The 24,999-nt window shown below is 34.0% G+C and overlaps 1 protein-coding gene across 1 annotated transcript; it reads right to left on the bottom strand.

Annotated features, from left to right (window-relative positions):
- Positions 1 to 21,797: 21,797 nt before the first annotated feature.
- Cp110 (Centriolar coiled coil protein 110kDa) lies at positions 21,798 to 24,993 on the bottom strand. The gene is made up of 5 exons (XM_043432929.1): positions 23,301 to 24,993; positions 23,020 to 23,205; positions 22,761 to 22,936; positions 22,397 to 22,503; positions 21,798 to 22,299 (listed from the first exon to the last, which is right to left on the bottom strand). Exons 1-5 carry the CDS (start codon positions 24,837 to 24,839, stop codon positions 22,244 to 22,246), a joined length of 2,064 nt encoding a protein of 687 aa, XP_043288864.1. The 5' UTR covers positions 24,840 to 24,993; the 3' UTR covers positions 21,798 to 22,243.
- Positions 24,994 to 24,999: the final 6 nt, after the last annotated feature.

The following is a 24,999-nucleotide window of genomic DNA, read 5'->3' as shown; positions in this document are numbered from 1 at the left end:
TTCTAACTTCAATGGATTGCAACATTCTTTATTCTCTACATTGAAAAAGGTTTTATTGAATTCTGCATAAAAACTGCAAAATTTTTTAACCTAACTTTCACTGTTGACAATTTAAAGGTATTTCTTGCAAACGGGTCCTTGTAATAATTTGTGGAGTTGAACATTATTTTCAGACTTCAATGGTGCAAGATAACCTTCAACCAACTTCATTTGCAAAACTATATTTTTTTGTTCTCGATACCGATTTCTACGATTATTTTACATTGATTGTTTATTTTTCATTTATAGATGTTGGCCTATCTCGCGCTGGTGATGATCGCAGCTCTCGCCCATCCCGTTTTTTCCATGGTGGGATACGATTGCGGATCGAGCGCAATGAATATTACAACTGTATCGTTGTTGACCGTCGGAGAATGCAACATACCAAGTCCAGAAGTGGAAGTCCATGAACAATATATTGAATTATTGCAACTCAACGAATTCGCGGAAACGGAAGTGTTGCAATGCAAAATCGAAATTTTTCGCGTTATATTTTATTGTGGTATGTCTTCTCATATTGCAACCGTGGATAACGCGCAATTGGAATATATCGAAATGGTGAGCCGTGATGCATGCAAGGACATGCACAAATTCGGAAAAGCAATGATAGGGCAAACGATTATAACCGGAATACAACCCAATCGAACAACGAGGACTAGTATAACTTTTGCTGGCTCCGTGAAAAACGACGGGACATGCTATGGGGCATCGTATGCTGACCCTTATGGATCTTGGAATAACGTGGTTGTACAGGGTACCGTAAAAATCTCCTTGCGAAACTATATGGCTCAAGTTAGTTTGGAATCGAACCAAATCTATTTACGCTCCGGAACTGTATGCGCGCTGCTCGAAACAAATTGCCAGGATGCTGACGGTGGAAACACTTTTTGGGATTCGCGACCGCGCGACAATTGTAAATTTGATCGCTATGGAATTCTCTTCGATGGCATTGCGAAAAAGATAAGAGATGTTGATTCGGACGTATCGCGTAGTCTTTACTCCGTAACAACAACGGATGTAACTTTTGCATTGACGAGTAGAGAAACTCATAATATCTGCGGTTATGAAGTTGTTAGTACCGAACATCCTAAGCTGTTTATATTTGAAACGACACCGGGAACCTCGTTTGCTGTTCATGGAAAAGTTTCGGTAGCTAACTTGGACATATTTGCGTACGTCAATTCGAAATTTTTATACGTAGAAAGACATATCAGGCAACAAATGAAGTCACTATACCATGATGTTTTGAAACGACAATGCGACAGAGAAAGGCAGATTTTACAAAATAGTTTAGCTATCGCGAGTCAAGCTCCAGACGAGTTTGCATTTAGACTGATGAAAGGACCAGGCTATATGGCGCTTGTGGCTGGCGAAGTTGTGCATATTGTTAAGTGCATTCCCGTAGAAGTAACTTTATTGCGCCTTGAAGAATGCTATAATCAATTACCAGTTGCACGTGGAAACGAAACTTTTTTTCTTACCCCACGTACACATATCTTGTCGCATAAAGGAACTCAGACAACGTGCAACCGATTACTGCCACCCTATTATCTTTTCGGAGATGCATGGTATAAATTTACACCGATTCCGGAAGCAGCTTTGCCACCTGAAATTATGAGGCCAACCACGAAACAAACATGGAAATATACAAATCCGGCATCACTCGCGGCCAGTGGAATATACACGAAAGAGGATACCGATAATTTACGCCAACGCATAATGTTTCCCCTCGAGAAACCGGTAGTGATCGATAACATTGTCCGAGGTATCAACGGCGAATCAACCGTAAACCAAGGCGAACGGTTTGTCAATCTTTTGGACGAAAATTCGATAAAACATATTGCGGAATCAGCATGGAAGCACACGTGGGGGCGGTTTGTCCAATTCGGCACCGCTAGTGCCGGATTCATTGGAATTCTACTCATTTTTCGAGCGATTAAGCTTATCGTGGATACCATCGTACATGGATACGCTTTGCATACAGTATACGGGTGGTCAATTTATCTACTCGGAGCTGTATGGAGTTCGATAACGAATTTGTTAATTCATCTCGGTCGGCAACCCAAGGAAGACGTGTCAGATGACGTCGAACGTGGAATGGACCTGGAGAAATACCAAAGTTCTCCAACACCGAGAATAAACAAGTGCCCACTACATCAATCGAACAATTCTACTCATAAGTAGCGATTCGAATCTCATTTTCTGTTTAAACATAAGCGATGAGGAATGATAAAAAAATGATTTGGAACTATGTAGAGGTGGAATTGTGATTCAATACGATACATTATCAACCGATCTTTCAAATTGATTGTATTTATTTTTTTTTCAAATTCTACCGTAAAAACAATTTTATCTGTAAACTCGCAAAATATTCTCATCGGTAATGAACTTGAAAGCGAAAAGATATTTTTCCTTTCAAACCCTTTATCCTTACTCCTATAGTTTTCCCTAATAACCCTAATATCATGTAATTTACCTGTATCTTATACTCATGTATTCGAAAGTCAAGTGAAAAGTCACGTACAACGGCTGAATTTTTTTTGTCTCAATTTTTACGTTTATATTTTTTTTTGTCGTTTGTTTTTTTTTTCAATTTTTGTGTCTTCAATTTTTTCGGTCGTAATTCGTTTTTGTCATGTTTTGGCTTTGTATTTTTTGTGGTTTTAATTTCTTGTATCCAATTTTTCTTCTTTGGCAATTTTTTTGGTTCATTTTTCTACTCACTCGGCTACGGCAAAAAGGTAATTACATGAAACTGTAGTAATAAAAAATCGAAAAAACCAGTATTCATGAAAAATTTCGATTCGACAATTTTCAAATATTTCACACAACGAAAGAGTCAACGTTTTATATTTCAACAAATATCATACTGGGCGATTCGGTTTGGTAGGACTTTTTTTGCAGGAAATTAGTTTTTCACAAGTTTGCCATTAACTGTTTTTGCAAAAATTCATTCACTAGTGAAATAACGTCGAAAAATGAAAATTTTCAGCAAAAATCAGATTTAGCGACCCGTACAATCTTACAGGTACAGATTACAGCTGCGTGACGATGGAAACATTTGTAGTGAATTTAATCATGAGCAAATGACGTCTTGGTGCAATATGATGTCATAAAATGTTGCTGAGATATAGACTTTTGAAAAAGAAATCAAAGTTAACGTATATTTTCAATATAATATCTTTCCATGCGCTGGGAAAGTATTTGAAGTCAATATAAACGACTAAAATTTCAAGGGAATTTTTTTCAACATTTTCAACAAAATTTTGCTTGGGGAACGACAAAACAAAAATAGATGTGAAGAAAGCACCCACATATGTTAACGATATTTCTTAATTCAAATTACGTCACTGAAAAGGTTGAAAAAAGGCTGTTCTCTTTAAAGGAATCATTATGAAAATCAGTAAGGGTGTGCGATAGTTCGAGTTTACAAATTCTTCCAGACAACTTGAATCATATTATTCGAATAGTTCGAATATTTCTAATCTCTTCATAAGTTGAGTGCACTACCGTCAATTTGCAATATGTATTTTCCTTCTAAATTTTGGAAAATATTAAGAAATATTTTTAAAAAAATTTTACTCGGCTTTCCAGTAATTTCAAAGCTCGTACAGTCTTCTTTTCATGCATAATTATGTTAAAATTTACATAAAACATAATAGAAATAAACTTGCCAAGGATTTCTTGTAATTATTTTTGTAAAATAAGAATTTATAAGATTTGACAAATACACCCGTGCAAAAAAAAAGTGATTTGTTCTTGAACCGGTCCATCTATCTCTATGGATATCGCGTATTTTGATGCCCTGAATCTAAATTGAGCGAAATCGTGTCTATGATAGATTCACTATGCAGTTTTTCGTGCCATTTTTTTCCATTTGCTAATTCATTGCATGTAGAATTTATTGTAGGCATTTGCATATAATTTTGTAAGGCTCATGCGTGCTAATCTCACTTACAAGAACATTTTTCCTGTTTTTTTGAGGTTGAATACAAATGTATGCACGAATGAGATTATTAGACAACGGATCTGGATCCTGTACATCGAATAATGTGAATTACATGCATAATCGACCAAATTCTAAAAAAGTTTCCTCATACCAATTAAAGTGATTTTTTGCAAATTTCACTCGTTATTTCCAATTTGATAAAATTCAAGAATCTACAAGCTGATGACACTCCAGATTCAGATCCAGTACATCGAAATACACGAAAAACGTATTTGACCTAGGTCAATATAACTATTTCCGTATTTAAAATAGCATTTTCCGCTATTTTCAACGATTCTTAGCGGTTTCTCGCCATTTACTTAAAATTTCGCGAATCTATAGACTCTACAGAATAAAGCCAATGGTCGGGAATTCCGAAAAATCGCTATTTTGAGTATAAAAAAAGTTATACTCATCCACGTGAAGTACGTTCCTTGGGTATTTTGGGTGGTGAATGTGAACTAGTGTCTTGGGCCGGTATTTCTTAAAATTTTATCGAACTTGAAAAAAAGGGTTAGGAATGGGAAAAATGAGCAAAAAAATCGCAGTTAGAAATATGAGAAAACTTTTTTAGATGTGGGACAAGTATGCATGTAATTCACATATTTCGATGCATGGGAACCAGATCCGTCGTCTAATAATCTCACTCGTTTGCATTAAATCTCAAAAAAACAGGAAAAATATTGTTGCAAGTGAGATTAGCACGGATGATCCTTGCAAAATTATACACAAATGTCTACAATAATATCAATACAAGATATTTTGAAGTGGAGATGTTCTCGAATGGAAATATTTCGGAAGGAAGATGTTCCCGAATTGCAACATTTAGGAGCACAATTATGTTGCAGCAAGCTTTTTAAAGATTAAGGTTTTACGAGAACAAAGTTAATTAGCCACCGAGTTATTTACGAATAAAGATATGCAGAATTACAAATTTATCAGACTACAGATTCTCTCATAGAGTCATTTGAGAACCGAGTAATGAAGAATAGAGTCTGGCTAGAACTAATAATAGAACATATTCACTCAGAGAGTTTACAAAACGCAGTGATAATTAAGAATACAGTTATGTCAAAGTAGATAAATTACCTATAGAGTTATTTACAAAGAGAGATACAGAATAGAGAAGTACACTGAGAATTAAATAGCAGATGTTCTTGTCCGAGTACTTGATATTATTAATCGAACAAAATAATTGCTCATAAGAACAGAATCTGTATTCGGTACGATAACGCTGAGCACTAAAACAAACGTATATTAGATTGAATCAAATAAATATCTATTTCAAATGAATAAATATGAAGTTCACGCTATATTTGTATATACTTCGATCAATTATCAAATCGCATAAATAGAATAAGTGAGATAATTAAAAAAAAAAATTGATTGTATAACAATCGAAATGTGATTGGATTGAAAAATATGATGTAATTCATTGATGTATCTATGTGGTTACATCAACCAAACGGGTTTTATTATATCAACTATTACGTGTTCAAGTTTAACCATAAATTTGATCAATTTCAACACGCATTTTCATTTATGGCATTCGGTGAGTTTGAATTACTAATTTTTTTTTTCAGTGTATAAGTACTAAAAAAAAAATTGATTGTAACAATCGATTTGTGATTGGGTTGAAAAAATATTAAGTAACCTATATAAATCGAATTATGTAGTTACATTAACCAAATCGGTTTCATTAGATCAACTATTGCGTGTTCAAAGTGCACGACAAAATTATCCATTTTCGTGGTTTAATGATATTAATGTTTATCTAGAGACGCGGCAGCGTCTTTATGTAGTATAACAGTAACAACTATACAATTTAACATTTTCAATTGATAACACATTCAATTTTTGTGATGGATAATGCTATCAAAAAATTGATGACTTCGTTTATCAAATGAATTCAAAAGTGAATTAATTCAATGAAAACATTTATTAGATCCGAAAAACAATATATTTCAAACCCGATTAGAGCTATTTACTTGGCTGAATCATGCATGTGTTGTTATTCCAACAACATATTTTTTTTATCACGTGTTCGAATTTAAAATCACATACTTTTTGAAACAACTCAATATTTTATTAATTCATCTACATATGTTATTCAATAGACAAAATGTCTGGTTGAATCAATGAAAATTTTCAATATCATCGTGCTATCGACAGTAATTACATTTGCTTTGAAGCAATATTTAAAAACCATAAGTAACAGCACGAATGCTGTTAAAAAATTGGAGACAAGTACATTTATGTTTGATGTCACCTGGACAGTAGTCTCAGTGAAACCCTATGTGACACTCATGTAGTTCAAAACACAAATGCACGATGATTTATAAGAAGTTGTTCGATCTGTTCTCTCGAAACTTGCTTCAAATGAGCAATTCATTACTAAAGGTTATAAAAAAAAACCATTTCAAGCGCAATAAATAGAAAAATGAATCTGCTAAATCATGGTAATGCGTGAAAAACGTTTGGTTCAAAGGAACAAAACGTGGTCAAATAAATGCAAAAGTGACGAGTACATCGGATGACGAGTGAAAAAAATTCAAAACATAATGGTATGTAAAAAAAATTACGAAACCAACTGTAAATAATTTCAACAAAACAATTAAGAAAAGCTTTCACAAATCATGAAAAAATATTGTATTAAAAAAAATACAAATCTGTAATTATATTGTGAAGGAAAAAAAAAATTCAAATAGGACGTGAGAAATTCATTCTTACGGGAAGCACCCGGAACTTGAGAAAGTTCAAGTGTATCGAAAAAGTTACCATCTGAGTTATGTGCAGCACTACAATTTATGGCATCAATCGGAGGATAAGTATTTTATTAGTATATAATACATAATTTTTCACAATATGAAATTGTTCTGAGAAACGTTCAAATCCAAAAAAAATCGCATCGAAGGTAAAAGTCATTTGTTACTCTATGGTGGCAGAGACTTACTTAGAAGAAAATCGATTCTTCTCAGACTTTCAGGATCCCCTGGTATTCACAATATTCGACGTCGATTTCATATCGGTACAAATTATGTTTAAATATGTGCTAAAAGTACTTGTCCGGCCCATCACTTTTCATTCAAATTGCTCATTCAAATAAAAATCAAACTAGACGTTAATTCCTGCGTTATTTTTATGGAACTAGCATTAACGCTGGCGTTACACGCCCACTTGAATTTGGACATCATTCCACATATGCTCGGCGACAACTATCTCTTCGCAACAATTCATGGCATCGAGTAAACAAAACCATTGCAACGGATAGAGGCTTTACATTCCGATATATCGAAAAATTTTTTTTAAGAAAGGGTATATAGTAATACACTAGGGAATCACTTTTCATCGAATTTCAAGAAATGCCCGTGTCGCACTCATTTTTTAATGTTGATTTCAAAAAAGTGCAATTGTGTACGTGACCATAAAAAAACGAAATTGTACAGACGAATCTGCTCGAAAATTTATTGAATTGCGATTTATTATCAGCTGAATAGAATTATCAGTAATAGAATAGATTAGTTGCTATAACGAATAAAATTCGTTTGAAGAAGAAAATGTGTAGTAAAAATTGCCGTCATTTCAATATAAACTGGGGAGTTAATTTGGAAGCTGGACAATGCTTATCGTGCGAAGGATACTTTTTCATAAATACACAATAATATCTCTTGGATATTACAGAAAAATTTGTTTGCAATTTTTTATAATGAATGCAATTAAGTTAAAATTTCTTGGAGGTAATTTTTTAAATTCCCTCTGTTTCCCTCTGTACGCATAGATGTGATCCATCAGATCTAGAAGAGCCCTGATTTTTATTTGAATGAGCAATTTGAATGAAAAGTGATGGGCCGGACAAGTACTTTTAGCACATATTTAAACATAATTTGTACCGATATGAAATCGACGTCGAATATTGTGAATACCAGGGGATCCTGAAAGTCTGAGAAGAATCGATTTTCTTCTAAGTAAGTCTCTGCCACCATAGAGTAACAAATGACTTTTACCTTCGATGCGATTTTTTTTGGATTTGAACGTTTCTCAGAACAATTTCATATTGTGAAAAATTATGTATTATATACTAATAAAATACTTATCCTCCGATTGATGCCATAAATTGTAGTGCTGCACATAACTCAGATGGTAACTTTTTTGATACACTTGAACTTTCTCAAGTTCCGGGTGCTTCCCGTAAGAATGAATTTCTCACGTCCTATTTGATTTTTTTTTTCCTTCACAATATAATTACAGATTTGTATTTTTTTTAATATAATATTTTTTCATGATTTGTGAAAGCTTTTCTTAATTGTTTTGTTGAAAGTATTTACAGTTGGTTTCGTAATTTTTTTTACATACCATTATGTTTTGAATTTTTTTCACTCGTCATCCGATGTACTCGTCACTTTTGCATTTATTTGACCACGTTTTGTTCCTTTGAACCAAACGTTTTTCACGCATTACCATGATTTAGCAGATTCATTTTTTTATTTATTGCGTTTGAAATGGTTTTTTTTTATAACCTTTAGTAATGAATTGCTCATTTGAAGCAAGTTTCGAGAGAACAGATCGAACAACTTCTTATAAATCATCGTGCATTTGTGTTTTGAACTACATGAGTGTCACATAGGGTTTCACTGAGACTACTGTCCAGGTGACATCAAACATAAATGTACTTGTCTCCAATTTTTTAACAGCATTCGTGCTGTTACTTATGGTTTGATTTGACTACTTTTTGTGCACTGTGAACTTGAAAAAATTTTACAGGATATTGGAAAATCAAATTCTTCATGTTAGGGCACAATATAGATGACATTCTGTAATTGTTAATTCATTTTTTGTTCGTACCAAGAAATGCACACTACATGTACGAGTAACATATGTAGGGTTTATTCACTGAGACTACCGTTCAGATGTAATGATCATATTATCACCCATCAGAGTGTACTTGCGAAAAGACATTTATTGAAAAATTTTTTAATTAAAATTATTCCCTGTCTCATTGAAAGAGATATCAAAAAAAAGGAAATAAACATTTTTTAATCAAATTACGGCTAATTTATTTAAAAACTCAAAAAATTACAACGAATAATAAATTTCAATGTCTTTAAATAACGACAGGATTTCAATGACTAAGGCACTCGAATCTTTTTTCAAGATAACGCGATATTGATCGATTGGAATAATTAAATCCAACATAGGGGGTCACCCCGCATGGCGGCCGAATTTTGTAGGGTTTTTTCGCAATTTTCTTGCGGCAAAGAAAAAAAACATAGACTTTTGAAATTTAAAGGGTTTATTCAATGGTATTTCAACTCGATGGTAGAATTTTTTAACTCTGATATCTCTGGTAGATTCGGTGTAAAGCTACTCCACAGGAACCCATATGTTTCTTCATAGTCTCCACGATTCCAGGGGATCGGTTTATCTGAGATCAAAAAACCAAGGAGCGTTTGTATTAGTAAAGCAGTGGTTATAACCTGAATTAAAATTATACAGAAATATTAAACATTGAAGGATTTTTCCGTTTAGAAAAACTTTATTTCAATTTTTCAAAATGTTGCATAGCTCAATAATCCTTCAATTTCTATATTTCTGTATGATTTTAGTTCAGGCAATAGCCCACTGCTTTACAAATCAAAACGCTCCTCGGTTTTTTGATCGCAGATAAACGGAACCCCCGGGAATCGTGGACACCATGGAGAAGCATATGAGATCCTGTGGATTAATTTTACACGGAATTAACTCGAGACATCAGAGTTAAAAAATTCTATCATAAAGTTGAAATACCAATGAATAAACTCTTTAAATTTTAAGTCTGTTTTTTTTTCTTGTCGCAAAAAATCGAGGAAACCCCAAAAAATGCGGCTGCCATGGGGGGTGACCCCCTCAAGCCGAATCAGTTTTTTTGAAAATAAAAATCGTTTTATTATGCATGCAAGTTGTTTTAGGTATTTTAATACCCACTAGGGTAGTAGTTATTTGGGATCAAATTTATTTTACCCTTTTCGCCCCCTAAATTGGTTCGAAATACATAAAAAGTAATGCTGTAATTTTGTCAGATTTGTAGAACAACGCTCAACCCTCGACCATGGGGGTTGAAGTTTTCTGTTCATAATACATGGAATTTTTCTGCGTTTGTGGTCACGATTATACTGTGGGCCTCAATACATTTGGAAAATCATGAAATTTCCATAAATTGTTTTACAAGCATGTTGCTACACGAAAAAAATTTTCAAAACTCCTACCCTTAAAATATTGTATAGCATCACTATAAGAACCCATTAATGCGCAAAACGACAATTTTGGACACACAATTTCAAGTACGCAGTTTTAACTAAAAAACAAAATCTGATATGGGGGGTTTTTGAGAGTGCTCTTTCAGAATCTTGCATTTATTTTGTAAAATTAAATCAAAATCTTCATTATTTATTCGTTTTTAATTGAAAAGTCAAGATTTTCTAACATTTTTTTTTCAAAGCAATTTCCCTTACTGTTGCTGCTCTCAAATAACCATATTATCGCCAGCAAAGATGTTCTTAAGGTCTGACGAGTCCAGAACTCTGATTATAAAAACTTTTTTCTTACTCAGTTTTTGCATAATGGCGGCTTTTGCAAAACGGCATGATGAAAATCTGTATGATTTTTTTTCTCGAAAGTCTTGACATAACAAAGAAATATTCCAGAACAAAAAGTATTGAGAATCTTCTAAAGAATACGTGTGATTTTTTTCGAAAGTTTTCTAGCTATTTTTGTATTTTTCAATTTCAATAAATTTTTAAAATATTTAAAAGCTTTGAAAAGATTCACATTCTTTGGATGATTCTAAACAATTTTTGTTATATCATTTTTTTTTTTTTAAGTTGAAACTTTTGAAGAAGAAAATTATGAACCTATTTATTATTCGATGGAAAATAATTTTTTTTTCAAAAAGTTTCAACTTTACAAAAAAATTATATAACAAAAATTGTTTGGAATCATCCGAAGAATGCGTGTGAATCTTTTCAGAACTTTAAAAATTTTACAAAATTAATCGAAATTGAAAAATACAAAAATAGCTAGGAAATTTTTGAAAAAAATCAGGCGTATTCTTTAGATGATTCTCAACACTTTTTGTTCTATTACATTTCTTTGTTGAGTCTTTCGAGAAAAAAAATCACGCATGCTGTTTTGCAAAAACCGCCATCTTGGAAAAACTGAATGAGAAAAAAGTATTTATACATACTTTTATAATACTGGTTATAACCAGTGTTCCGGAAAGGTCAGACATTGAAAACCCTTTTGCTGGCCTTAATATGGTTATTTGAGTGCAGCAACAGTAACGGAAATCGATTTGAGGGAAAAAAACGTTCAAAATTTTTGACTTTCCAATTCAAAACGCAAAAATAATGAAGATTTTGATTTAATTTTAAAAAATAAACGCCAGGTTCTGAAAGAGCACCCTCAAAAACCTCCTATATCAGATTTTGGAGAATTTTTCTTTTGTTTTTCAGTCAAAACTGCGTACTTGAAATTGTGTGTCCAAAAATATCGTTTTGCGCATTAATGGGTTAGTATGATGATGCTATACAACATTTCAAGGATAGGAGCTTTGAAATTTTTTTCCGTGTAGCAACATGCTTGTAAAATAATTTCTGAAAATTTCAAGATTTTCCAAACGTATTGAGGCCCACAGTAAAATCGTGACCACAGACGCAGAAAAATTCCATGTATTTTAAACGGAAAACTTCAACCCGCATGGTCGAGGGTTAAGCATTGTTTTAAAAGACCCCAAATAACGACCACCCTAATACACACATATACACACACGCGGACATATTTTATTTCGAACTTAAAATTTACTTTGTTGGAATTGAAGTGAAAACTCTCCGTGATTATTAATTTAGTCTTTTTGATGAAAAAATTTCCACCAATGCAAAATGAAAAAAATACTGATTGCCTCAGTTTCGATTTGCCAATAGAAATTTTGTAATCAAGCACTTTCGAATAGTCTGTTATGCGTTTACAGACAATGCGATTATACTGCCTTTCTATATTTTTGTAGTCCCTGGCTCTTTTTCGTCATTCCTGTTTTGGGTTATTTTATTACAAGACGATGCCGCGTCTTTAGATATTCTGCAATAACAAACATCGACAAGTCTGATGATACAATCAGAGAGAGCTGATGAGAAAGAGCGGAGGCATAGATTTTTATTTCTAATGTTTCAGAATCCGGACTACATCTCAAGATATATATAGAAAAAATCTGTAACCTATCTTAATATTTATACCATCAATCCGAACGTTGTTGACAATTTTCGGTTATTTTTCCATTACACAACACTCTTGGATTCCTCGGTCTTTATCTCTTTCTTCTTCACTTTTTTCCCACCAATTTCACTAAAATATTGTACTGCTTTTATTTATTTTCTACAGAACCGGAAAAAATTGGAACAGTTTCGGTGAATTGTAACATTCGCGATCTTTATAACCTCATTTAGTTAGCATTGAAATAACACGCCATACGTCATATCATAACGGAAATATATAGGTATATACTTGTACTACCGACCGGGATATCGGTGAACTGTCAAATTCGCGATCTTTATAATAACCTCATCATCTATCAGCATAAACCGCATAAACAACACACCATACGTCATACGACACGAAAATATATAGGTATATATTGGTATTATGGCACCAGAAAAAAAATATATCGGTATATAAAATGTATTATGGCACCAGATTTGTCACTAGATATAAAACAAATAAACATCAAAAATGTGTGCGAAAATCCGACCCATTTTTTGATGCAATTAAAAAATAAATAATTAATATCTCTTCAACGCGTCAAGCTACAGAGTTCGAAGAGGTCGCAATCGAAAGAAAAAAAATAATAAAAAATATGTCAACGTATAATATTCTCCGAAATGATATAGTTAATTAATTATTGAAGAAACAAATTTTGAAAATTTTCGAAAACAATTGGAAACGCTATCGCTCCGGTAAAGAGTCTCTGGCAGCAACTCGTCATATCTTATAAATGTACTTGTCTCAGAGTCGCTGCCGCGACTCTAGATTCATTTCGATCGAAAAACCTTTGTTTGAATGAATCAATTTTTTTTTTCAATAACATCAATGTTATTGAATCAACATTATTTTTTTCTCAGTGTATAAGCCGTTAAATCTCAATTGTGACACATCTCCGCTCCAAAATATCTCTCTCCCCCCATTTCCATACTCTGACACATTTCTATTCGTACGGAAACAATTGAAAAGCAAAGAGCTCGATACTATGATAAAGTGTCCACGGTCGATAAAATGAAATATCTATAAATTTCGATGATCGGAACGGGGAAAATTTACGTGTAAGTATATCGTAGTGATACGTTAATACCTACTGGGCGATAATTAGTACAAGAGGGATAGCTTCTTGTACTATTTGCGGCTCGGTAGGTATTAATGTATCACTACGATATACTTACACGTCAATTTTCCCCGTTCCGATCATCAAAATTTATAGATATTTCATTTTATCGACCGTGGACACTTTATCATAGTATCGAGCTCTTTGTTTTTCAATTGTTCCCGTACGAATAGAAATGTGTCAGAGTATGGAAATGGGGGGAAAGAGATATTTTGGAGCTGAGATGTGTCACAATTGAGATTTAACGGCTTATACACTGAGAAAAAAATAATGTTGATTCAATAACATTGATGTTATTGAAAAAAAAAAAAATTGGTTCATTCAAACAAAGGTTTTTCGATCGAAATGAATTAAATATTGCTTCAAAGCAAATGTAATTACTGTCGATAGCACGATGATATTGAAAATTTTCATTGATTCAACCAGACATTTTGTCTATTGAATAACATATGTATATGAATTAATAAAATATTGAGTTGTTTCAAAAAGTATGTGATTTTAAATTCGAACACGTGATAAAAAAAATATGTTGTTGGAATAACAACACATGCATGATTCAGCCAAGTAAATAGCTCTAATCGGGTTTGAAATATATTGTTTTTCGGATCTAATAAATGTTTTCATTGAATTAATTCGCTTTTGAATTCATTTGATAAACAAAGTCATCAATTTTTTGATAGCATTATTCATCACAAAAATTGAATGTGTTATCAATTGAAAATGTTAAATTGTATAGTTGTTACTGTTATACTACATAAAGACGCTGCCGCGTCTCTAGATAAACATTAATATCATTAAACCACGAAAATGGATAATTTTGTCGTGCACTTTGAACACGCAATAGTTGATCTAATGAAACCGATTTGGTTAATGTAACTACATAATTCGATTTATATAGGTTACTTAATATTTTTTCAACCCAATCACAAATCGATTGTTACAATCAATTTTTTTTTTAGTACTTATACACTGAAAAAAAAAATTAGTAATTCAAACTCACCGAATGCCATAAATGAAAATGCGTGTTGAAATTGATCAAATTTATGGTTAAACTTGAACACGTAATAGTTGATATAATAAAACCCGTTTGGTTGATGTAACCACATAGATACATCAATGAATTACATCATATTTTTCAATCCAATCACATTTCGATTGTTATACAATCAATTTTTTTTTTTAATTATCTCACTTATTCTATTTATGCGATTTGATAATTGATCGAAGTATATACAAATATAGTGTAAACTTCATATTTATTCATTTGAAATAGATATTTATTTGATTCAATCTAATATACGTTTGTTTCAGTGCTCAGCGTTATCGTACCGAATACAGATTCTGTTCTTATGAGCAATTGTTTTGTTCGATTAATAATATCAAGTACTCGGACAAGAACATCTGCTATTTAATGAAAAAAATATGAAAATTAATGAACTACATTTTGCGATATATTCATTATGATTGTAACGATCTTACATTTTGGTGGCGCTATTGAATTACTGATTTTATTGAATTGTATGCTATATTTTTTTGGATCAATTACTTTTTTTTCTCAGTGTAGTGGTATATAAAATTCGAGATATTTCCAACGAATTGATTTCGAATGTAAATAACAGTGTGAAACTCTTGCGATCAAGAGAATCGATAGAGTCTTTGAACACGTACATTGACAGCTATGCCTGTCGTTTTCTATTACGTGAGAAGAACGTTGTACTTACCTCATTTTTGATGTATGAAAAATTCAAAGTATGTCCAAGGATTCACACTGTCCGGTACTTGTAACACACACAAACACACACACAGAAAGAGACAGGGACTAATATATATGGATAAGCGTAAGACGGCACGACAGAGAGACTTGAAGTGTCATTATTTGCGATTCGGAATTCTCGCGAGCCCGCTTGCTCCTATCGCAAAAGTAATGCCAACCAACGCGATTAGGAGTAGGGAGATTTCTGAAAATTAATCTCGTTATGTAGGGTATTGTACTCACTGTTACAATAAGGTGTACACTTTGCTGATGTGTACAATGATATGAGGCACTCCTTATAAGATTTCCCTGTGCAATATATTTGCATTTGTGACTTCGTTGCAATGAGCACATGTTGTAGTACCCATTACAAAACACTCATGTTTTTTTTTGCAATTTTTTGGTCGGTATTTTCTGAGTTATCGATTTTTTCAAATTTTATTTTTTATTTAATTGTCCTTAACATTATGAAAAATTGATTGATTTGGCTGTTTTAAAATGTTTTAATTCTTCGTTATAAGATGTAGTTTTCGAAAAAAAATTGAAACAAGTCTTTTGTGGAATCATCTTCGTTTTTTATCCAATTTTGGGTTGAAACCCCGTTCTGAAGCACCGGCGGGTACTTCAAAATTTTTTTTTACTCCGAAAACTCGATTTATTTCGAGAATTTTTAGACCTAGTATCATATATGGTGGGCGGACTATTTCTATTATTTTATCCGCATTTATGAAATATTCAAAAAATCTTCATTTTCTTGGAAATACTGTGGAAAGTATTATGAAGGTACCACACGAGGTTATTGGAAAATAAATAAATTTCCATGAGAAAATTTTTATTCAAAATACTAATATTTATTAACTCTATCTTTGTCGTTGAAATAGTATATATAATTGCTCGTCATCGGTGGCTAAAAATTGCTTCACTTTGATGAATTCATCTCTGTGGTGAATTACACAATGCAATTTTTTTAATTCCCTTTACTGTTCTTGCTCATAAATATAAAGACTGCAGAGTATTTTGTTTCATACTTCATTATCGAAGAAAATATTTGAGAAATATTTATTAAGAAAAACAAAAAAACTACAATCCTGACATATACGGATAAAGCCAGTGAGTAGGACTCGGAAATTCAATTGAGTCTTTCTGAACGGAGAAAAATCCATTATAGTAAAGGGATTATTAATTTTCGATGAAGAATAAATACATCTACTATTTGAACGACAAAAAAAATTGATGAACATATGTGTTTCCATTAACAAAATAAAGAATTTTCGAATATTTGAAAAATACGGAAAAAATAGTAAAAGTAATTGGCCCGCGATGAGAAAAAGCCTAAAAAATTCGGAATTGAGTAAATATTTTGTTGAGATTAAAAAGAAATGGAAGAAGCCACACATGCTTGAAAATAGAGTTTCAACACAAAATTGAATTAAAAAAACGACGACGTCATGAGGAAAGATTTTTTTCAAATAACATATTGCAACAATAAAGATGAAAAGACCGTCCAAATGGATCAATTTTTTGAAATTTTATGGATGATTGGAATAAAAATCGTCGAATTTGAAAAAATCAATCTCAGCAACTATCGACCAGAAAAATAAAAAAAGAACAAAAATCACAGAAGTGTTTCTTGATGAGTACTGAAACATATCCTAATTGCAACGAAATTACAGATGCAAATTCATGTCATAGATAAATTTGATATGGAATGCCCCATACTTTCAAATAATACTTTCGAACTGTCTTGTAAAGAGGAAGAAGTATGTTCGAAATTAAATATCGTTATCGAGAATGTTGGGAAATTCGACAATGCTATGCGTTGCTGGCATACTCCGTTTATACAATGGCATAACGACCAATTATTTTCATCATGAAGTTGTCGAAAAAGGGGTATCATTGTTGCGGTCTGGCATTGTTTGCTATAACATTTTATTTAATATCCATACAAAACCGAAAGCAAATAGAAAAAAATGTGGCCGTTGACTGGAATAAAATTAGTGGACATATTTAAATTAATCGTCGACTATTCGGTAATTTAGAATTAATACTACGTGATGAACTGGCATTTCCGTGTCAAATCTATTAATGATTGGAATCGATCTCTTCCGAATTGGCTGATTTTTCGTCGGACGTTTCCTTCCTTTATAAAAGAAAGTCCTGCCAAAAAGAAAAAATTGAAAATTGGTTTTTCGAAGGCTATGCGAAATTTCAATATTTACAATTTTACGAATTTTTCAAGGTTGTTTTCTGAATACCAAAAAAACTATTCTAGTGACAAAAATGGGATTGGGTCTATTTCGAAGGGGGAATTTGGGGCTATGGAAAAAAAATATTGTGCAAGAAATTTTCAAACAATAATGAATTTGCAGAATTTTTGAATTCGCGAAATCATAAAAATGAAAATTCAGTATTATATTTTTTACACAATTTATAGACTCAATCCCAATTTTGTTACTAAAATGGTTTTCGAGATATTAAAAAACAATCGTGAGAAATTCATAAAATTGTAAAGTTTGGGATTTTACGTTACCCTCGAAGAGAAATTTTTCAATTTTTCCTCGATGCTGGGACTTCGTTTTATAATAAAAGGAAATTTCTGACAAAATATCAATATTGGTTAAAAATTACCCATATGTACGACTTTTCGATGAAAATGCCCGTGAAGACTTCATTCGTTGCAAACATTGTAAAAATCTGACAGGATTTGTACAATATCAACTGACAAGACGATAAAAAACCAATTGAAAATGAATCTGTTAATGGCACAACAACGTTTCCCATTACCCTATATTTTGGGGGATTATGCACCATAAAAATTTCTATAAAAAAATTTACGAGGAGTTATATCTTGTCCACAAGTTTCGAGATGATTTTTTTTTTTACAATGCAAGTGTATATTTCATAAGAATTTTGAGTGAAATTTTTATGAAAAAACGTGGAAATGTCATATTTTTTAAAGAGGCCAAAAAATAATATTGATTTAACGAATGGAAAGTTCGAAAGGTAAATATATAGAATAGGATGTGCGGAAAAAAAACGATATTTTTTTTTTTACTTTGCATCCAGCCCAAAAAGGTGATTCAAAGTGAAAAAAAAAGAATCCCAGAAGGAGAGCTCACCAAAAAATTTTTTCGAATGGCCCTTTGCGTTTGAAGATTTTCCATAAGAATAACCCAGTAAATTATTGAGACCTCCGATCATTGCATCATAACTCTTCAGGAAAAAATCGCACGAAAACGACAATGATATGTTTTTATAGAAAATCGATTCCCCTACAAAAAAGTCCTTATAAACATTCAGCTTGGAGCAACCATTCTCGTGCTATCACCCTTCGAAGTTGGATCGATAGAAAAAAAATTTTCATAAAACTGTCGAAATCAAATTTTTCGTTTCACAAACAAACTTCTAGGAACTTTTTCGTAGAAAATTACTTGCTCTTTTAGAAAATCGTTATTATTATTCGAACAATGCTCTTTTCGACAATGCTGTGCCGGTGAGCGTGAAGGCTAAAATGTTGCAATCTCGTGCAAAATCTAAAATTCCTTCAGAGCGAATAATCATTGAAAAAAGTGATTACAAAACGTTGCTTTCAAAGGATATAAGCTATTTCGTCACACAAGAATCTTTATTCCTTTTCAACCAAATTAATTTACCCCATGACTTTCTGAGGGTAAATATGGACTTATGGCTTGAAAATGCCAGTTATTTAAAATGTTCAGTTTTTTTTTTCAATTTGAAAATTGTCAATGACATGGCTAATGGCATCGTTTTGATAGAAGCCTACAACGGCTTATTGACCAAAAACGAAGAGCAGTTACAATATTTATTGAAAATAATGCAAACTCATCGTCAAAAATACTCCAATTGCAATAAAGGCACACTTAAAAATAGCAATGGGTATTATTTAATCTTATCTCGTGTAAGCAAAAGGGTTAATTACCCTCATTTGTAATTTTACGTTTGATACCGTGTGAAAAAAAATTCATGGAAAAAAGTAAAAACTTTTGAAACCCGATTATTGATAAATGTCGTTTCTTTTATTATTTCTTTTCATACCCAGTTGTAATGAAAACGAGATGGAAAGTTTATATTTAAGAGTTTTTTAGTGGTAATCATTGTTATCCTATGGAAACCAAGCACGAAACATGTTTACAATAATTTGATGAAAATCATAAAAAATAAGTAAATTTATTCAAATTATAAAATTCGAATAATAATAACGATTTTCTAAAAGAGCAAGTAATTTTCTACGAAAAAGTTCCTAGAAGTTTGTTTGTGAAACGAAAAATTGGATTTCGACCGTTTTATGAAAATTTTTTTTCTATCGATCCAACTTCGAAGGGTGATAGCACGAGAATGGTTGCTCCAAGCTGAATGTTCATAGGGACTTTTTTTGTAGTGGAATCGATTTTCTATAAAAACATATCATTGTCGTTTTTGCGCGATTTTTTCCTGAAGAGTTATGATACAATGATCGGAGGTTTCAATAATTTCCTGGGTTATTCTTATGGAAAATCTTCAAACGCAAAGTGCCATTCGAAAAAATTTTTTGGTGAGCTCTCCTTCTGGGATTCTTTTTTTTTCACCTTGAATCACCTTTTTCGGCTGGATGCAAAGTAAAAAAAAAATATCGTTTTTTTTCGCACACCCTAATATAGAACCCTGAAAGAGTAATTATTAAAATTATTGGCATCAATATATAACAAAATATTTGAAATAATTTGAATAATAATTTTGTCAACTTCGAAAACGAAACAGATTCGTTGTTCTCGTTCTTACCGGTAAGATAATCACGAATAATGCAATTAAAATTAAAAGTCATATATTCGAAAGTGTTTGCACTCACCCACAATTGCTCAGATAACGCAGGTCGTAGCGTGTGAGCTTCGTGACGTATGATGATCCATGTTCGATCCTTGGTGAGATAAACGTCCTTTTTTTTTTTAATTCTCACGTGTCAGTTACGTTGGTTGACACAATTCTGCAAAGTATCATTGAGGGAGACATGCCGAAACGAATGAACCTTAACCATAAAAAATATTATTTTGAAAATATGTTATCGTTTTGGAAAAGATGATAATGAAAAAGATTGGAAAGGAAAGAAGAGCATTATAAACGAGCTCACGGGTTTCTGGATTTTTTAAATATAAAATCATCATTTAGCCTGGTTTGCACGTCACGGTGAAATCACGAAAAAGTCGATATGCTTCATCCATGACGGTCGAAAAAAATGAAATTGCGGCAAAATTGCACCAACGTGACGTTAGGCGAACGCCACGTGAGTGCGCAAATCTAGCGCAATGATGCTTCACTTGCGATGGAGGCGGTGGAGCGAGCACGGACGTCGAGCTTCGTTTTTCGGCCGCAGCACCGCGCAGAGTAGAAGCGTTTCTCGTACGCGAATCGTACCCCTACAGGTTATATACTGTCGACGCTGATTCGCTTGAGCTGTCTGGCTTCTGGCCGACCACCACGTACCCTATCAAAAATTCTTACGAGTTTTTGACGCACGCGAGAGTGCTGAACTTTGTTGCGAAATGTTCAAACACCTTTGTAACATTTTTCGGTTACTCTCGAAAGGCATTGCCGATACTGTTTTTCAGTTCTTCGGATGGCTCGCATTTTTGGAATGAAGCAAAATTCCCCACTCCTCAATTTTATGAATTTCAGCCGGCGTCATTATAAATAAACTACTAATGAATTTGCAAATAATGCATTTGCAAATTTTTTTATTAATACTTTGACACGCAGATAGATTTCTGTATCAATCTTTAACGCGTATTGGTATCTTTTTCTCACCTCACACTCTTGTAATTTATCACGTTTCAGTAGTTAAATTTTTATTAAAAACGAATCCGAGATGAATATTTAACGCGTATTGTTATCTTCTTTTCTCACCTCACACTCTCGTAATTTATCACATTTCAGTAGTTAAATTTTTGTTATAAACGAATTCAAAATCAATATTTAACGCGTATTGTTATCTCCCTCTCTCCTCACATTTCGTAATTTATCAGGTTTCCGTAGTTAAATTTTCGTTAAAAACGAATCCGAGATCAATATTTAACGCGTATTGTTATCTCCTTCTCACCTCACATTCTCGTAATTTATCAGGTTTAAGTAGTTAAATTTTTGTTAAAAACGAATCCGAGATATTTATGAAATCTCACGCTAGAATGTTGTTAAAATACAACGCCAGATTTGCGCCACGACCTGACGCTAGAATGCTGGTCAAAAGTAACGTCAGATTTACGCCACAAACTAACGCTAGAATGCTGGTCAAAACTAACGCCAGATTTGCGCCACGACCTAACGCTAGAATGCTGTTCAAACGACCGCTCTGAGTAACGCCATCTTTATGCAATTAATGCGCCAAGCGCTAACGCCACGTTGTAACGCAAAGAACGCAGACATATGGTCCGGCAACCATCGCGTTTCTAACGCCACAGAATTGCAAAATATGACGCTACTCTAGCGCCATCTTGGCGTTCGGCTCTTTTCAACGCCACGTTTGGCTATCGGGGTTGAGCATTCGAGTTATAAAATATTGAATATTTTTTTCATAGCCCCTTTGGAGAACACACGAGCCTATGAACGATGCGAACAATACTTTAGACGTTTGTATAAGTTTTTTATTTGATTTCGCATTGAACATTTTTAGTGGCCTTTGTTAATCAGCCGATTTTTTTAAAATAACTTAATTAATCACTGTACATTGACTTAAAAATTAAGAAAATATATGAGAGGGAGTACAGCGTGGATGGAACGGTAGCGAAATTTGTACAGTGCTCGTCGTGTTATCACAGAGAAATATAATATCATGTGGCATATATAAAAATAAAGACATTAGCGCAAAAAAAAGAGTAAGTAGCAAAATATAAAATGAAAGTAACATTGTGATGATGAGGCACTAATAGGGGAGCGCACCCCTTCCTCTCCTTTCCTCTCCCAACTTCTGGGATATTAAAATTTGTACAAAAGACCGTTGACTTAGAACCGTCATTATTCTACATTAACATGAAGGCACTTTTTTGGGTTTAGTTTTGACAAATACCGAAGTTCAGCGCCAAGGTTTGCGAACAGCGCCAGCGCTCGTGCTCCTTTTGATACCCTGATCTGTGAAAGAAATGAGACATTTTTATGAGGGCTCGATAACATCATTTTTACAAGCAGATTGAGTGTGCTATAGAAATTTAAAAAATGCGGATTGTACTTATGAGACTCGGTGAACGTTTGTCCCGACTATTGAACGTCCATGTCTGACATCTGCTTCGCACCGTGGTAGATCGATTACCTATTGCTTTCTCAAAGTCACCCATTCTGCAATCAATCGGGGATATTGAATAATAATATTTACACTCGAACATCCCATGCACGTTGCTTTTTCGATCGAATCATGTTGGTTATTTTAATGAAATTAATTGTAAATATTCCTTTTTAATAATAATTTCATACGAGTAATTTTATCTGACGGAGGAATTAGTGAAAAAACTTGATAAGCATGCTTTATTGTCGTGTTAATACGAAAACAAGTTAATTTCATGCAAGCTGAACATCATAGCTATTCCGAGTCATACTCTTTGAGCTTTTTTCTTGCGAGTGTACGTTGAGTCGCGAACGAGTAACACGATCTCGCAGAATTCGGTCGTTCCTGACGAGCTTTTTTTATTTGACGATCTTGTTCAATTATTTCCATTCTTTTTGCAGGCTCCTGGGCGAATAGCTCGACGATATTGATCGAAGCAGCGTCGCACTGAAAAAAACATTTAGCACGAATGAATGACACATAAAATGTGTATACAGAAATTATTTTCAGGTCAACTAATATTGACTCACTTGCAACTGTAGTCGTTGATGGAAATTCAATTCCGGAAGGGCGAGAGGCGCGTCGACGTGTAATCTGAGCATACATCGTAGAGCCTCTCCGTAAGTCGATTTAAGGGCTAATACTCTCTCCGTTTGCATTATTCTTCGTACCAAATAGCCACGGGCATAAGCGTTTATGATGGTAGCGGCTTTAATCTGGAAAAATAATTGATTCATTTGTTAAACGTACAAAGCGTACTACACGCACGGAATAAGGTTGCCCTGATTATTGTATTTTCTCGTCTACTCACATGTTTGTCCTCGTACGTGGTTCGTTTATCAAGTACGGGTACATGGCTTGTTTTGCTCTCGAGTGGAAACAGCTGTCGACTGACGGCATAATTTTTTCGTTGCCCGTTAATCGATTGCGAACACTGAAGGTGATAATTGCCGTTGATTGCAGGACTCAGCGGCAACTTTCCATCGTTCGATCGAATCTCATTCTCAGTCGGATAAATACCGTCCAACGGGCATTTAACGTCTTTGGGATCCGATCGTTTCGGCGGTGGCGGTGTATCTGATTTTTCGCTCGAATTGACGTTTGTCGAATGGCCCGTTATTTTATCGGCCAATCCAGACAGGCGTATGCCTGGAAAAGTTTGTTCGATTTGTGCGAGTAGTAAAATTTGTTGTTTTTCAAACTCCTTTTGCATATTTCGTTGCTCTTGCTGCTGGCGAGCCACGAGTTGGCTCATTTGACGCTCGTGAGTATTTTGGATCTCTTTGAATACGTCTATGAGCTTCTCCGAAGTGACGGTGGACAAAAGTTTCTGAGTGGAACCTCGCAAGGTTTGACTACTACTTTTTGTTCCAAAACTCGTAGGGTTGCTGTTGTTCAAGCTTTTGTCAAACGACCGAGACAGGCTCATTTGTTTCTGCGGTGTCGATGTGGTTGACCGCTTGCTCGTACGCTTAACGGTAGGAGAACCGTTTCTGAGATTACCGAGGGATCCTCCTATTTTATTGCCACAACTCGGAACTGAAACGCTTCTCGTTATTTTCCAGCTCGTTGCGGTGTTCACCCTGCAACTGGATTCTTTATCTTTACCCGAATGCCCGTTGGTCATCGCGATCGTCGACGATTTTGTATTTTTTATCAAACTTTCTCGGTACAGCATTGATTGTATACAATCAGCAGATCTTGCAATCTCTCGAGCACCGCTGAAATATCTGCCTCCTGTTGTCCTCCCCTCCATAACTTTGCTTCCACTCGTTCTACCTTGAATTGCACCGGAAGCGCTGTTTCTTCGTACTCGCCCGTTTCTATAGCAACTCAATCCGTCCCTCGTATCCATCACGACGATCGAATTCCTAGTTTTACGCAATTCCCACTCGCTTTTAGCCTCGTTAATATTCCACTCTTTGCGCCTAGACACTTGATTACTCTGTCGAGATGACGGAGTGTAATCTTCAAAGACGAACGTACTTTCATCTCGCAAATGAGCGAGCAACAAAGGACTGGGGGTCTCTAGAACATATGAGCCTTGTCTAACGAGTTTAGGTGTTGTCGTAATCGTGTCTACGTCGCTAGCCTGATTCCAATTTTCCTGCGACTCTCCGGACCACTCATCAACTTTTCCGTTCTCCACGTTTGTTGCAACTAGTGTTATAGGAACTATGTCAAGGGTTTTTGGTACTTCTGGCTTTTTCCATTCCGGACTGTTGTCAAGAGTCGATACAACTGTATCAGAAGTTAACGTATCGTCAAGATAACGATTAATATCCGTGCTAGCGGTCTCGACAACAGTCGACGAGTCTCTCTCTTCTCCAAGCTGTAATTCATTTTCCATAGAACTTCTCTCTGTAGGTGCATCCACAGTCGAGACACCCTCTGACGTTTTGTCGCGCGTCTCACTCTCTTCTTCGCAATTCGATGAATCATCCGGCGTCGATCCACTATTCTGAGTTATCGTTTCTAAACGTGGATCTCGCTCAGAGCCGGAATAACTC

This window comes from Venturia canescens, unplaced genomic scaffold (assembly GCF_019457755.1).
Source record: "Venturia canescens isolate UGA unplaced genomic scaffold, ASM1945775v1 PGA_scaffold_74__1_contigs__length_24999, whole genome shotgun sequence".
In the NCBI taxonomy this organism is placed as follows: domain Eukaryota; kingdom Metazoa; phylum Arthropoda; class Insecta; order Hymenoptera; family Ichneumonidae; genus Venturia; species Venturia canescens.
Note: the sequence above shows the minus strand (reverse complement) of the source record. Positions and strands in the feature narration are given on the sequence as shown.